Consider the following 16505-nt stretch of genomic DNA (forward strand, 5'->3'; position numbering starts at 1 on the left):
TGTGAGAAGTTATATATGCATTTCAGATGACCGTCATAGGGAACTATACCAAGTGTTGATGCGGTTACCACGACCAAATGAGGACCTTCCTCCCCCTCCTCAATCAGATGTGCCAAGAATGCAATGGCCTGCACAGTCTTACCTAGGCCCTGCAATACACACAACCACTGCACTACTGAAAATGTTTAACAACATCAACAACATTCCTTCCGTTCAAATTCTGCCCAAAATGTAAAAATGAAAATCTTCTTGACACCCTTTTCTTCCCATTTGACATCTGCTCTCTGTGGACTGAAAAAAAATGACAAGACAAGTTCAATTGCACGACTCAAAATGTATTATTCCCAAGGTTCCAATAAACATTTTCTCATGCATCATATCAGGGGTCAAAGGACAAACTGTTAAAAACTTCTCACATCCTTTGCCAATTTTCATAGCAATATAACACCACCCCCCACCATACAACAATTTGTACTCATGTTAGTCCAAAAAAACAAGTTGAATCATTTCTCATTTGGATCTCGACCCCCAAACCATTGCACCCCCTGCTCTCACCATTTCATCACCCAGAATGCCATTAACATCTTGCTTATGAAGTATAGAAAGCCAGTTCAATCCCAACAACTGGTATGACTTCAACCGCAACCTGCAAAAGAAAGAACATGCCGTAATTATTATTATTTCCTATGCAGCCTGTGGTTGCATCCTAGCTGAGTATGTGGCTGTGTCACTGATGCAGTGCCCAAAGAAACATCAGCTACTTTTAGATGCTGCAACAACAACCACCTTCAGAGGCCATTTTTTCCCGCAGAGCAGACACCGTGGTCCCCTTTTTGAAGCAATGTTTTATGGCCGGAAGCCCTTCCTGCCACCAACCCTGTTAGTCGCCTCTTGCGATACACAGGGAATTACCAGTGAACTGGTACTCAATTTGCCGACCTCGGAAGAATGACAGGCTGAGTCAACCCACCCTAGTGTTATTCAATGGCACGACAGGGGCTCAAACTCAAGACACTAACATCTTAAGCCAGCCACCTTAACTGTTACAACTCCAGGCGTTGTACATGCTGTACAATACCATCACCAACAATCAGATTATTTTTAATACATGGGCTAAGGCTCATAATAGAGCTGACTGACACACACACACACACACACACACACACACACACACACACACACACACACACACACACACACACACACACACACACACACACACACACACACACACACGGCAAGAGTGCTGGCACTGCCATCACTTCCAGAGATACTCTGGGTACCAGCATCGTCATAGCAATGGTGCCGCTTTTCTCACCGTTCTCAGATTTAACACAAAGACAACTTTAATTACAGCAAGGCAAAAGGGAAACAAAATCAAAACCCACTTGCCTTTTCGTCCTTGGCCCTTTAAAATAGATTAAATGCTTAAACTACAACAACAAAAATTACAACATCACAACTTTTTGAGAAAGCAGCAAAATTCTTCCAATTCTCACTTTGTGTTCAACAATTTGGGCTGTTGGAGTAATCCATCGCATTCCACATCTTGAGTCAGCGTTTGGTTATTTTTTAATAACCGAGTAACCAGGTCTCTAGTCGTACTAGCGATGGCAGCGCAGTTAGCCATTGCATTGCCAAGGGCTCGTCTCTCAGCAAGCAGCCGATGAATGCCATTAAACACAGTGCGCACGGGCAAACCGAGATTATCCAGTGCCATTTGCTGAAGAATGACGGAAGTGGGGTGGGAGGAGGGAAATAGGGAGATAACGTTAGCAATGCAATTACTTCAAAATGTACCACAGCCTTGCCCAGACGCAAATGTAACAACTAACTTTTGATCAAGAAATTCATTGAAACACTTAAAAAAGCAGGAAGAGAGATGCGACGAAGAAGTTAAAATCACAACGTATTGCAAATACATATTACCATATTGCTGCAGAGTAAGCAAATCAGAAAAATTATTCATGCTGTCAGAAGTGAAAGCCTTCTAGAATGAAGGTAAACAACACAAAACAATCACTTATAAAAGGTGAACACAAAACCAGACTCAGTGGCGTAATGGTTTAGAATTAGAGCTTCCGCTGAGACTGAGATCAGCAGAGATGTCAACACGTCACTTTAGCCAGTCTCAAGTCTTTGAAGGAAGGCCTCAAGTCACCATCTTTCTCCAAAAGCAACCAAACTTTCTTCCAAAGTTTCAGCTCGTGAGTCGACCTCTTTGAAGTGTGAGTGAGTCGTGAGTCTTTGAAGTCGTTGAGATACAAGGTCAATTCATCAATCAAGTTCTGAGCTGATGAATCTAAAACATCCAATGATCGACTGGTTGCTTTGATTGTGCCACTGAACGTCAAATTGGGGCCCGTCAAAAATCGAAAGAGTATGGCATGGGCAACATCTGGGCCAAATTTGGTGCTTTCGGAAGAATTTGAACCAAACGGCCCCAAAATATCCCTAAGGGCCCTGACTACAACAACAACATGCATTTTAAAGGCCATTTTCCCTGCTAGAGCGGGGGTTAGCCTTGCGGTCCCCATGACAATCTTCTCCATTTTGCCCTATTTTCTGCATCTCTCCTTGTTAACCCCCCTGCCCGCATTTCTTCTTCCACCATCTTTAACCAAGTCTTTCTCGGTCTTCCCCATCTTCGACTTCCTTCTACATTCATTTCCATCACTCTTCTCAACCAGTCACTTTCATCCTTCCTCAACACATGACCAAACCATCTCAACCTGTTCCTCTTCACAGCATCAATCACAGGCTCCATTCCCATCATCTTTCGCAATTCATCATTTGTCTTCCTCTGTCTCAACGATACTCCGCACATCCGTCGAACCATTCGCATTTCCACCCTTTCCAACCTTCGTTGCTGCTCTACGTTCATTACCCATGTCTCGCTCCCATAAATCATAACACTTCTCACACATGCAGCATACACCTATCCCTTCAGCTTCAACGACACTCCCCTCATCATCAGCACGCCACTCAGTTCCCGAAACTTCTTCCATGCACATCTCACTCGAGCAACCGTTGCCGAGTCTGATCCACCTTCTCCATTCAGCATGTCTCCAAGGTAGCAAAATGTTTTCACACCTTCCAGCTTCATGCCGTCTCCAAGATCCAACTCAACATTTCCTCCATCTGCAGCTCCCTCTGTGCACACCTTACATTTGAATGTAGCTGCTACACTGGTTAATGACCCTCTCAGACCACTACATTTTTGATGAATCCACTCAGCGCACATTGTACACTGAATGGAGTTCACTCCGACACCCTTCCTACACACAGCACAGGGCCACTTCCCAGTTTTTTCCACCTCACCACATGCTTTACCACTTGCCATCACCTTCGTCTTTCCGATATTCACCTTCAGACCTTTTGTCTCCATACATTCCTTCCACGTGTTCATCTTTTCCTTCAGTCCATCCATACTTTCCGCAATCAACACCAGATCATCTGCATACAACAACTCCCACGGTAAGCCCTCCTTTACGTTCTGAGCCAGCACCTCCATCACAGCTACAAATAGTAGTGGACTTAGTACCGACCCCTGATGCACTCCCACCTTCACCTCAAACTCACCACTGTTCCCGTCCTTCGTCCTTACAGCTGTGCGTGCTCTTTTGTACATTGCCATCACTACTCTGATCAACCATTCCTCCACTCCTAACTTCCTCAATGCCCATGTCAATACTTTGCGTGGAACCCGATCGAATGCTTTCTCCAGATCAACAAACCCAAGAAACAACTTCTTCCTCTTCTCCATGTACTTCTCCTGCAACTGCCTCACAATGAAAAGCGCGTCTGTCGTTCCTGACTATTGTACCTTATTGATTCCTTGTACATTGGAATGCTTTTGTTTCTTTGAGATTTATTGTGTGCTCCCCCTCCTTCCCATCTGTGCAAAAATAAACCCCTCTTTGTTCAATTGTTTTTCCGATTTGTCTGTGCCTGTCTTTTCTTTCATTGATCTAGCACAGCCCACATGTAGTGTTATCCTGGGAAGTTTACTACCCCAACTAATTGGCTCCAGTCTATAACCCATGTGTACTAGCAGTTCACTCGGCTGCATTCGTTCGTTCCTAAGACTTAACGATAAGGTCAGTACATACCAAGGGTGTGAACCCAGGGTGGAAAATCACGTGACACAGCTAAACAGTAATATGACGGAGAACCCTGGGGAACCTGGTCAACTAAATGGTGTTTGCGGTTGATTAGCAACACGCCGGGATGCGGAGTTACCTGTGCTCGGTGGCCTCAGGTCTGGTAATCCGGGAAGAACCGAGCCACCCCCCACACCCTTTCACACCCACCCCCACCCCCCTCATAGTAGACCTTAAAACCCGAGACCGCAACAATGTATTCAAAGATTATTTTCCAAACATTGTGAACAAGCCATTCCAAACTAAAGTCGCATACGAGTTGCAAGCAAGTCCCAAGTCCGAGTCTCAACTCAATTTCATCAAGTCTACTCCGAGTCACTGACCCGACCCCCAACTCTAGACATCTGTGGTTCGAACCCCAGCCGAGTCATAGCAAAGACTCATAAAATGGTACGTGCCGCTTCCTTGCTTGATGCTCAGCATTTAACTAGAGCTTCCAGGGAAGCAGAACTCAACTGAACTGACTGGACAACTTTAAAGTAGGTCAGTTGTCTGTACTAGATTTGACTTAAATGAAAAGCCAACAACCTTGTGTAATAATTTTAAGGTCCTTGTATCCTTATACTTGTCCTTGTTTTACAATTGATACAATGTTACACTTTGCAACAATGTTGCAGAAATATAGTTGTGTAGATAAAAGGAAACGGGTGTAATTCGCTTTCAAAGTCACCCACCCCAACATCTTGTCCCAGTGAACATGCCCACAAAACGTCGCAAGTGCATATTTAAGTGACGTCAGAATAAATATTTGTGGACGTTAAAGTCTTAACATCGTTTCGGAGCTGAAAACAATATGGCGGCCTATTGCGGCCATTTTGTGCCGGATCGGGTTGGAATGCAATAGCAATCTACCTTGTGTGGTAAGAGTTAAACATTCTAAATTTGATCAAAATCTGTTAATATTTGTGGACGCTGGAGTGTTAACGTCGTTTTCATGACCAAAAACAAAATGGTTGCCGAAGTCCGCCATTTTTCAACGGATCGGGCTGAAATGTAATACCAACCTGGTCCTTGGGGTAAGGATGCTGCATGTCAAGTTTGATCAGAATCAGTTGATATTTGTGGACGCTGGATTGTTAACGTCGAAAAGTTAATGGACGAGACGACGATGACAGACGGATGCCGGAGGGTTCAGTATGTGATGAACTCAAATGGACGATAGTCCAGTTGAGTTAAAAAGGATAGAGCATGGACATACAACCACAGCACAAACTTTGATGGGCCGAATGGCCTCCTCCTGCATCAAATTTTCTTTTAAGGGAACTAGTTATTAAAAACTAGCAGTTACCCGGCGTTGTCCTGAAAAAAAATAGTCAGTCACGCAATGTAGTTTAGTGGGCTTTTTGGGCTTTCAGAGGCAGTCACACCCCTTGGGCATGACCTGCTGCCACGCCCCTTAGGCATGCCCCTAGTCTAAATATGATGCGCCCATGTTTTTTGTCGTGAAAAGGTACCCCCCATGGATCCCCTCTTCCCTCTCCAAGTCACTTCCTTAGGCTGTCCATGAGGCACAACCGCACAAACAGACGTTCACATTTATATGTATAAAATATATATAAGCTTTGTTCCTCGGGATAAATCTGAGAGATGAATTACCAGGTATTTTTGGCGAGAAAATGGCTTAAGAGCAATGATCTTCTGAGCCACTTCCATGGTGACACGTGGTAGCAAACACAGCTCTTCCAAAGAAGCAGAAGCGATGAAATTCAATACGTTTGCACCATGTCCTGGAGTTTCACATACATAGTCATAGTCCTCCATTCCATCTTCCTCAACCTCATTTCTGTCACCCTCTTGTTGTTGGTGGTGTTCATAATCTTCTTCTTTTTGTTTCTCCCCCAACACATCCTTCCTTTCCTCATGTTTTGTGTTCTCTTTTGCTCCTTCCTCTTTGTTTTCCTCCTCGGACTTAAAAAAAACGATAGCAGGTTAAATCCCACCCCAGCATGGGGAAATTTTTTTTTATCACAAACTCAAGAAAGTAGACCTTGATATAATAGAGGTGAAACATCACATGGGGCAAGAAGTAATGAAATAGTGAAGGATGGAAAGTGAAACAGTTGGTAGTTCTACTTGACAACAATTGCAAGTAAACAAATGTTTTTAAGCATTATAGCTAACAAAAAAAGCAGGCTGATGCCCACCTTCCTACCTCAGTTTCTATAACCTTCGATCGTACACTTCTGGAACAGCCCTGCCTGTTCCTGACAGGACGGGGACTTGATTCACTCGAATCACTGCTGGGATCGGGCACAGATTCTTTGCTGTGTATGGAGTGAGCCCACCATCCTATATCAGGTAAGACAACCTCCAATGGTACACTTTGGGAACAACCCTTCCTGTTCCCGACAGGACGGGGACTTGATTCACTGGAGTCACTGCTGGGATCGGGCACAGACCCTCTGCTGTGTATGGAGTGAGCAGTTAACCAAGTGGGGCTAGTCGGTGTAGCTGTTAGTTGAGGATGGCCTTGAAGGTTTCCAGTGCCTCGATTCGTGGTAGAAGAGCTTGCAAACTCTTTGTGAAATTTTGAGAGTTTCTCTCTTGCTCGTTGAGCCAAAACCACCTGTTCCATTTCTGCGCACACAGTACAAACCAAACTTGTCAGATGATTTTGCAACCATTTTATGCAGGCTTTCCATTTAACATCCCACCAAACATACCACCCCTCTTCCCATGCCCCATATTGGGTGATGAAACATCAACCACCTCGTCTTCACTGCCTGTGTCCAAATTCAAAACCTGCAACAGAAAGCACAATGACTGCCAGGATTTTGTTCAACACCTAAAGTTTCACCAACAAGGCTAAAACATCAAAAGGTCAGCAAATGTGAGTAATTCAAGATATTTTAAAATGGTTACATGAATGGGATTAAAGAAAAATTGGTGAAAGGGATAACAGACATTAGCAGATGAAAGAACATAATGGGGTAACAGTTGGTATATTATAGTCAACAAAACGAAGTAAACACAAGGGTATTTACAGTTGAGGATCATGTGATCATTGCAAAGTCTCACGGGAGCTTGCCAGTAAAGGTCGAGAATGTAACGATGTTCTTGTGTCTAAAACGCTGCACCTGTCGATGTCGTGATGACTGTCGTGAGCAGCAATATCTGCTTTTTGCAGCGTCTGCATAGCTCGAAGTTGGCTTTCCTTTAATCATCCTGCACCTGTATCTTTTTACAACAATTTACCTTGCCCTTAGGTATGAAAATCTGAAAGAATTAATTTATACTCCATCGTACAAATCATTAAATAAATTACATTATACAATAGACCTGAAACGGAACAATTAAGTACTTCACTAGTCGGTCTGTCTCCATCCTGACACGTGCACATTATAATACTCTTCCTCTTTCCTTCAACCATTTTCTTATGACATCAGCTATGCCATGCATTGCTAAATGTATACAAGGAGGAGGGTAGGGTTAAAATTGTAAAGATTGTGTGCAAGAATGACGTGAGATGACGGTGCAACAACACCTCCTTGAAGCACCTGGAGGAAAAAGGTACAACAGCCTCAGAAAGGTGGCTCCACAGACAGAAAAGGTGAGAAACAGAATTTAGGTGTGCAGTCAGCCATCAGCCTGGATTTGTGGAGCTTAGCCATGAGGGGGTGACTGGAAGAACAAGTGCATCTTGGAGTTGTTGGGAAAGATCGGACGGTTGACAAAGCAGGAGCCAAACCAGAAGAGAAGAGGTTTAAAAATAAACAAGATATCCATTTTTAAAAAAATATTTTCGTTTAATTAAAGATATCTGCCAAACCACGTGCCCTATCGCAAATTCCAAAAGGACATTTTAGTGCTGAGCAGATCTGTGAAGTTTCCCCTCGATTGGATCAAAAATGAGGGAGGAGCTCGGTTTTAAAGGTTCATGCTTAAAAACGTCATAACTCTGAAACCATGTGACGCATGACGTCATGCTCGCTGACGTTTTTGTTTGTCATGGGTATGCGATTCTGCCTGCAAAGCTTGGCCTCGATCTGTTCAGCCGTTGCAGAGAAAAAGGGTTTTTCGTGTTTTCACGAAAACAATATGGCGACCGAACCACGTGACCTGTGATGTCACAATTACCATTAAAATATTCTACAGACCGAGTCCATCATATGGTGAAAATTTTATCTCAATCGGTCCTATTATTGCAGAGAAATTGGTTTTTAAAGGAAATTAAAACATAAAATGGCACTGAGTTAAGGATCATCAGAATTATCAGAATTACCCAAAGTTCAAAATGCCATAACTTTGTCAAAAATGATCGAAAGGTCGTGAATTTCTAACTTGATCTGTAACTTATCATGAGGAAACCATGTGCCAAGTTTGAAATCATTAGCATTAAGCGTTTAGAAATAAAGTCTGGAAAACTGTTCTTTGCGTGACGGACTGACGGCCTGACAGACTGACAGACGGAGGGACGGCGTGCAAACCTATAGTCCCCTCCGGTGTACACCGGTAGGGGACTAATAATGCCTCCAGTAACTTTGGGGGCAGAGGCATAAAAAGTGAAAACTATAACAGCACTCAGTAGAGTGAACAAGAAGTAGTGAAATAGTGAAGAACAGCACGAAAAAAATGATAGCAGGTTAAATCCCACCCCAGCACCAGAATATTAAAAAATAAAAAAATAAAAATAAAAATCACAAACTCAAGAAAGTAGAGCTTGATATAATAGAGGTGAAACATCACATGGGGCAAGAAGTAGTGAATTCGTGAAGGAGGAAAGTGAAGCAGTTGGTGGTTCTACTTGACAACAATTGCAAGTGAACAAATGTTTTTAAACATTATAGCGAACAAAAAAAGCAGGCTGATGCCCACCTTCCTACCTCAGTTTCTATAACCTTCAATGGTACACTTCGGGAACAACCCTTCCTGTTCCTGACAGGACGGCGACTTGATTCACTCGTGTCACTGCTGGGATCGGGCACAGCTTCTCTGCTGTGTATGGAGTGAGCAGTTAACCAAGTGGGGCTAGTCGGTGTAGCTGTTAGTTGAGGATGGCCTTGAAGGTTGCCAGTGCCTCGATTCGTGGTAGAAGAGCTTGCAAACTCGTTGTGAAATTTTGAGAGTTTCTCTCTTGCTCGTTGAGCCAAAACCACCTGTTCCTTTTCTGCGCACACAGAACAAACCAAAGTCAGATGATTTTGCAACCATTTTATGCAGGCTTTCCATTTAACATACCACCAAACATACCATCCCTCTTCCCATGCCCCATATTGGGTAATGCAACCTCAGCCACTTCATCTTCACTGCCTGTGTCCGAATTCAAAACCTGCAACAGAAAGCACAATGACTGCCAGGATTTAGTTCAACACCTAAAGTTTCACCAAAGAGGCTAAAACATCAAAAGGTCAGCAAATGTGAGTAATTAAAGATATTTTAAAATGGTTAAATGAATGGGATAAAATAAAAATTGGTGAAAGGGATAACAGACATTAGCAGATGAAACAACATAATGGGGTAACAGTTGGTATATTATAGTCAACAAAACGAAGTAAACACAAGGGTATTTACAGTTGAGGATCATGTGATCATTGCAGTCTCACGGGAGCTTGCCAGTAAATGTCGAGAATGTAACGATGTTCTTGTGTCTGAAACGGTGCGCCTGTAGATGACTGTCGTGAGCAGTAATATCTGCTTTTTGCAGCTTCTGCATAGCTAGAAGTTGGCTTTACTTTAATCATCCTGCACCTGTATCTTTTTACAACAATTTACCTTGCCCTTAGGTATGAAAATCTGAAAGAATTAATTTGTACTCCATCGTACAAATCATTAAATAAACTCGATGGTATTCATAGAATACTGTTATGAATTTGGTAATGCAACATCTAGAGCTAGGTAGATCTGAATAGGTAGGTATTCGGCTGTCGTGACAGGGACTCTACATGTAATAAGTTATTGATGTTCAGGCGGTTGTCGGGGTAAGATGTATGAGTGTGGATCTACCTGGAGATTCGAGTGTTAAATAGTGAGGGATTAAAGGTAACGCCCCTGTGAGTCTCACCTAGTAGTCAAACCTTTGTCCATTATGGCACTGCAAACCACATAAACATTAGTTAGGTCCTTAGCGCAACATTAAATAATCCCCTTTCCCTGACAAGGACTTCGTATTAAATTGACAGGAAACCAGGTCAAAAACACCACCACAATTGGCCGCCACCGTGTACACCTCCAAAGGCCTACAAACCTGGCCGGCACGTGTTATGCCAGGACCGCAGGGTCGCGTAACGGGGGAGATGTCAGGAGTCGCGGGAGGCTTTGATTGGCTGAGGAGTGCGCAATGTGACGTCATCGGCCACCAATATAGGCGACGGTCGGACGCCATTTCAGCAGTTGAGTTGAGTTCGTGGCAGGCACTGGCAGACGCAGACGCAGGCAGGCACCAGAGAGTTGAGCGGTGGTGGAGAGTTGGAGAGGACACGCCATTCCAGTCGCAGTTCGAGTGCAGTTCGGGTTGTAGGGAGTCGCAGGAGACACACGAGAGCACACCCAGTTGGCACTGAGCAGTTCGTTGGCACTTGGCTGCCAGCACTCCCGCGTCGAGTCGAGTGGAGTTGAAAGGAGTCCTTCCTGTCCCTGGTCAAGTGGAGCCGCTGGCCTGCGTTGGACGCGTGGTGCTTGGAGCGGGGGGGGGCCTCGTGGTGTGCGATCGGGCCGGAGGGAGCGGTGCTGGACACCAACAATACAAGACGACAAAGACAGATAAGCCCGATCTCCGCGTATATTTTGAACGACGGGACGTGTTATTTTCGTGATTAATCTCCCTCGTTTGTGTTTGCTGTCAGTCGTGTGGGGACGTCCCGATTTAGGTTTATTAGAGTTATTAGATTTACCGGCGGGCTTTTTTTTCACTGGCTTTACTTTTCCTAATAAACCCTTATATTACTTTTTGTACATAATATCTGAACGCAGTTTTCCTGGGTGTTTCATTTTAATAGATAAGGTTGCGGAGCCTTCGCTGCGTCTGGCCTTCCGCGCGTTGGTGTTGAACTTGAGTCCGCCATTGAGTTTTCGCCTCGGGAGTGTAAAGTCACGCAATCGGTCATCCGTAACTGTGGTGTTAATCACGGTTACGCGACAAGTGGTGTCAGGAGTGTAGGATTTGAACCCGTCGGACAAATTTTTTTGTCCGCGGCGAGACATCGACACGGTCGGGCGTACATTGCGTCCGACGTTCGAACGCAAAATTTGTATAGGCGAGGCGGAGAAATTTAATAATCAATTGGGCATACGGAGCGCGATATCGCGTCTTCGTCAAATTTAAATTGTGTTTTTGGTATTAAAATAAATACGCGCGCGGGAAACAACCTTCCGAAAGGCGGATGTCGGAGGTCGACGAAATGGAGGTGCGCAGCGAGGCCTCCGTCAGCGTCGGGAGTGAGCCGGAAATGGGGGATATGGAGGATAGTGTTGGAACTTTCCCCGCCGCTGGGACGGCCCCGATAGATCTCCAGACCATAGTAAATTTAATAAATGCTCAGAGGGCCGAGGATGAGCGAATCTTTGCAGTAATTCGGGGAGACATGAAGGCCCACTATGAACGACTGAATGAGCGATTGGGAAAATATATGGGAGACATGACACCACAGGGTGAGCGAAACCTGACAGAAATTCGGGGAATAAATGATAAAATTGAATCTGAAGAGGGGGAAGCTAGATTGGGAACAGGAGAGAGTACGGCCCATGCAGATGTGCATGTTGCTCACGAGCAGGGAATTGCACAGGGGATGGCAATTGAAGTAAATAGGGAGACTGCAGGTGCAGAGGTGGATGGGGAATGTCCACAGGTGGATGGGGAATGTGTACAGGTAGATGGGGAATGCCTGCAGGTAAACGTGGAGTGTCCACAGGTGAGCAGGGAGTGTCCACAGGTGAGCGGGGAAGGAAATTTGGAATGTGAGAGTTGTAATGGGGAATGTTTCCCACATTCTGGCCTGGTTGTTTATCGGGACCGTGTGGATGTCACAACACCCCAACCGGGGGATGAATTTGGAATTGTGCAGCACCAGGGCGGTGGTGCGGAGCAAGAGGGGGTAGAGTTTTTGGGGGTCCGTGCAATGGAGCCGGACCAGGTATTTATTGGGGATATTGATCAAAGCCTGGCGGGGCCAGGAATGATTTGTAATAATGAGGATGATTTGATCCAGCGGCTGGAGACCTGTGACAGTCCCATGGAGGTAGAGCTTGTTCAGGCCCAAAGGAGCCTGGGACATGAGGTGAGTTGGTCCGAGGAGGTGGTTGGAATGACCGAGGGGACGCTCACTGTACACTGCTATTTGGAAACCGAGGCTCCAAAATTGGACAACCAGTTGGGGGAGTGTGTTGGCTCCGGGCTGGATTTGGATCTTGGAGGATCGGGAGATAGAGCTTCTGGAGATTTGGTCCCTGTAGGGAATTTGGATCAACTGCAGGGAGGGGCAGAACAACCGGTGGTAGAGGTTGTTCCCTGCAGCTGCGGTTTGGCAGTGGGAATGAAAATTTGTAAAATAAAATTACAATGGGAAATTGATTTGGAGCAGCCATGGTTGGGATTGGTCCCCGGGCTGCGGGATCTGGACATGGAGAGGTCATGGGTGATGGCCTCGGGCAAAAGTTGCCCCTTTCAAAATTTGGGTATGCCGGCCAGCTGGGGGGCTGTGATGGCGAGATTTGGACGTGGGGTCCAGCCTTGGGTGTCGAGGTACGACCTGGGTCCCACGGGGGGTCTGGTGGAGTGTGGCGTCCCTTGTCCGTCGGGGCGCCGTCCGAGCTGGTGGCTCGGGCCGGCAGGGTCACCGGACCCTGGTGGGGGTTAAGACCTCCAGGGAGGTCCGAGGTGGTTTCTCAAGCCTGGGATGGCAAATATTGAGGACCACTAGGGGGAGGTGTTGTGGGTCGCGCTTTGGTGGTGGCACTGCGGACGGCCAACTTGGGACTGATGTGGTGACCACCCGGGCATGCGGCCTGGCACTCTCCTCCAGGGACTCTGGGACAACCAGCATGCGGTGACCTGGCATGGTGGTTGGTCGATGGACGCGGGTCAAACCGAATGGACAGGGATGGAGATAGCCTGCCGGACAACCAATGGGGCATCTGTGGAACATGATGGTGTGAGTGACCTTCCACAGATGCTCCGTTGTGATTTATGGACTCTCGGGTTGGGAAGAGAGCCATGGGGATGTGAATCGGGAGATGTGTAACGAGCCGAGCATATGGGCCATGCTCGGCTGGCATGTGTATGGCAAAGCATCCTTCTTTGGTGAGGTTAGTAAAATGTGACAAATGTTTGGCATGGGTAATCTGTGGGTTAGATGGAAATTTAAGGGTGGATTTTGAAATGCCATGGTGGACACTGTACAGTGACGCCATTATTGATCCAGGTGTGTAGACCAAAGTGTTGGAGGCTGTGATGAAATTAATAGGGTAGCAAGACACAGCTTTCAACTGGTTGCGGGGGCAACTGTGCTGATATTTGGGACGCGGGATGATGGGGATGTAGTTGTGTAGCCTGAGGGTCAACGTGGTGCTGTGCGTGTCCGAGGTGTGTGGACCATGTCTTCTGGGTGGGTCTCCTGGTGGAGCATGGCTGTTGACTGGACCTTGGTGTGGTCAAGTGTGGGTGAGCACTGGGGGGCTGCAGTTCTGTAGTCGGACTGGGGGATGATGGGGAGGTGCAGGGGACGTGGCTGTAGGGATGCCACGCACTGCGACCGTGCCCCCCAGGGCCGAGGTTGTGTGTGCGGTAGTGTGTGTTTTGGCAGCAAGTGCTCACCACATTGGCCAGCTGGGGCTGCTGCAGCTGTGTTCCTCGCAGGGGGGCCGAAGGAAGGATGGTGGGTCGCACCCTTATGGACACTCATGGGCCATGTTGGCGTTTTGACTGCTCACCTTGTCCCGGTGACCCTTGCACGGTAGAGGTGCAGAGCTGTCGTGGCCACAGGTAGTTGTGTAGTGATGATCACCGTTGGATGCGGATCCACATACCTGCCAGTGTAGTGGGGACAAAAGAGAAATTTGGAAGGATTTGGTAGGCCCAATGTGAAATTTGGGGAATTGTATGGGTGGATTGCACTTTGAACCTGACCAACCTGCAACTACCTGCACTTGAGGTGAGTGTTTTGAGGAGTACTGTCCCAGGCTTCAGGATTTGCTTTGGGAAATTGGGGACATGTAATTTGGAGTTGGGAGGCGGGTGAGAGTGATGACATGGCCGGTGAGGGGATGGAATGGGAGCCACAGTGTCTTGTGGGTGGCGTATGTTTTTGTATTGTGGTTACGTGTTTTGATGTGGTCGTGAGAGTGGAACCTGGAGAGTGTGTGATGATTATTGGAGATAATGAGGGGCGATAATTGTGCTTTTTGGAAATGTGCTAATGGAAATGTGTAAGGATTCAATGATTCGAACTGTGAAGGGGGATTTCACATGTGGCAGGCCATGGCAAGCCTTGTAACACCTTTTACACCATCTATGGAATTGTACTGAATTGTGCTGAGTTGTGTGGAGAATTGAATGGCAGCGGGGGGGGAAGTGTGTTTTGGGGTCTTGTGGGTGGGGAAGGTGTGTGTGTCCGCAGGTACAGAGCAAGCTCTGAGGAGCGATGCCTGCGGGCCCCCCTCTGCGGCAATTACCCCTGGCAGCCGGTGGTAACTGGAAATTGGAGCTCGTCGGTGGAGGGTCTGGTTGGGCGCCGCGGGGTGAGGAAGTCCCCCGGTGACCCGTGTTGCTGCGTGAAAGCAGGAGGCAAAGGAGCCTGGTGTGTGTGGAGACCCTCACCGGCGAGGTAACGGCGGAAAGGGGCTGTTGGGCTGTCACGGGGCCAAGAGGTAAAGGGGGGGGGGGGGGGCAATGAATTTGTAAGTCGGTTGACTTGTTTTTGGGACTGCGGGCACCACAGCCTGATGCGCCCCCACCATCTTTTTGTGCGGTACCTCCCCGCTGCCTAGTTGAGGAATGCACACACACGTGAATGACATCAATGCCATGGTCCTGCAGGGGGTGTATTGGGAATAAGTGCTTTGTTGATTTTTGAAATGCCTTGATGACCTATGGAATGAGAATGAGTGGTTAAGGGGTCTGTGTTGCATGAATGTGGGCGAAATCCACCGAGCCGTGTCACTCACCTGTAACATCTGGACAGGGCCCGTGGAAATTTAGGGGGGATGCATTGGGGATGGCCCCGCAGGTAAGGTTGTGTCTTGTGGCATCCACCGGGGGACGCGGTCTGTAGACCGGGGTATGTACAAAGGTTAGAGTTTTGAGTTTTGGAAAGATGGTTAAGTTTTGTGGTTAAGTTAGTGTTGTGTGTTGTTGTTTCCTCCCTCCACAGGAACAACGAAGAAGATGTACATACTTGCATGATGGTTAAGGGGTTCAGCATGTTAAGGAAGTGTAGGTAGGTAGTCCGACTCACTTCCCACAGCCCTTCCTGATTTATTTCGTAGGTTAATTAAGTGTGTGACAGTAAGTGTTAAGGCTGGAATGGTAGCCCTGCGGTGAACCTTGCAGGAGCTACGGTTCCAGGGGGGGGGCTGTGTTATGAATTTGGTAATGCAACATCTAGAGCTAGGTAGATCTGAATAGGTAGGTATTCGGCTGTCGTGACAGGGACTCTACATGTAATAAGTTATTGATGTTCAGGCGGTTGTCGGGGTAAGATGTATGAGTGTGGATCTACCTGGAGATTCGAGTGTTAAATAGTGAGGGATTAAAGGTAACGCCCCTGTGAGTCTCACCTAGTAGTCAAACCTTTGTCCATTATGGCACTGCAAACCACATAAACATTAGTTAGGTCCTTAGCGCAACATTAAATAATCCCCTTTCCCTGACAAGGACTTCGTATTAAATTGACAGGAAACCAGGTCAAAAACACCACCACAATTGGCCGCCACCGTGTACACCTCCAAAGGCCTACAAACCTGGCCGGCACGTGTTATGCCAGGACCGCAGGGTCGCGTAACGGGGGAGATGTCAGGAGTCGCGGGAGGCTTTGATTGGCTGAGGAGTGCGCAATGTGACGTCATCGGCCACCAATATAGGCGACGGTCGGACGCCATTTCAGCAGTTGAGTTGAGTTCGTGGCAGGCACTGGCAGACGCAGACGCAGGCAGGCACCAGAGAGTTGAGCGGTGGTGGAGAGTTGGAGAGGACACGCCATTCCAGTCGCAGTTCGAGTGCAGTTCGGGTTGTAGGGAGTCGCAGGAGACACACGAGAGCACACCCAGTTGGCACTGAGCAGTTCGTTGGCACTTGGCTGCCAGCACTCCCGCGTCGAGTCGAGTGGAGTTGAAAGGAGTCCTTCCTGTCCCTGGTCAAGTGGAGCCGCTGGCCTGCGTTGGACGCGTGGTGCTTGGAGCGGGGGGGGGCCT

General features: G+C 47.1%; 1 protein-coding gene across 2 annotated transcripts in view; it reads right to left on the reverse strand.

Moving 5' to 3' along the window:
* SMARCAD1 (SNF2 related chromatin remodeling ATPase with DExD box 1) overlaps positions 1-16505 on the reverse strand; it is a 107600-nt gene that overhangs the window by 63329 nt on the left and 27766 nt on the right. The window contains exons 5-12 of one of the 2 annotated variants that reach the window (XM_068129235.2): positions 9354-9432; positions 8987-9270; positions 6827-6905; positions 6316-6740; positions 5760-6071; positions 1500-1723; positions 556-646; positions 50-149 (exon numbers count right to left, since the gene is read on the reverse strand). In XM_068129235.2, coding sequence (XP_067985336.2) covers positions 50-149; positions 556-646; positions 1500-1723; positions 5760-6071; positions 6316-6740; positions 6827-6905; positions 8987-9270; positions 9354-9432 — 1594 coding nt within the window. The remainder of the gene's footprint in view (positions 1-49; positions 150-555; positions 647-1499; positions 1724-5759; positions 6072-6315; positions 6741-6826; positions 6906-8986; positions 9271-9353; positions 9433-16505) is intronic. The other variant, XM_078784300.1, reaches the window with a different exon arrangement.

The sequence above is a fragment of the Myxine glutinosa genome, chromosome 9 (assembly GCF_964187855.1).
Source record: "Myxine glutinosa chromosome 9, kmMyxGlut1.1, whole genome shotgun sequence".
Taxonomy (NCBI): domain Eukaryota; kingdom Metazoa; phylum Chordata; class Myxini; order Myxiniformes; family Myxinidae; genus Myxine; species Myxine glutinosa.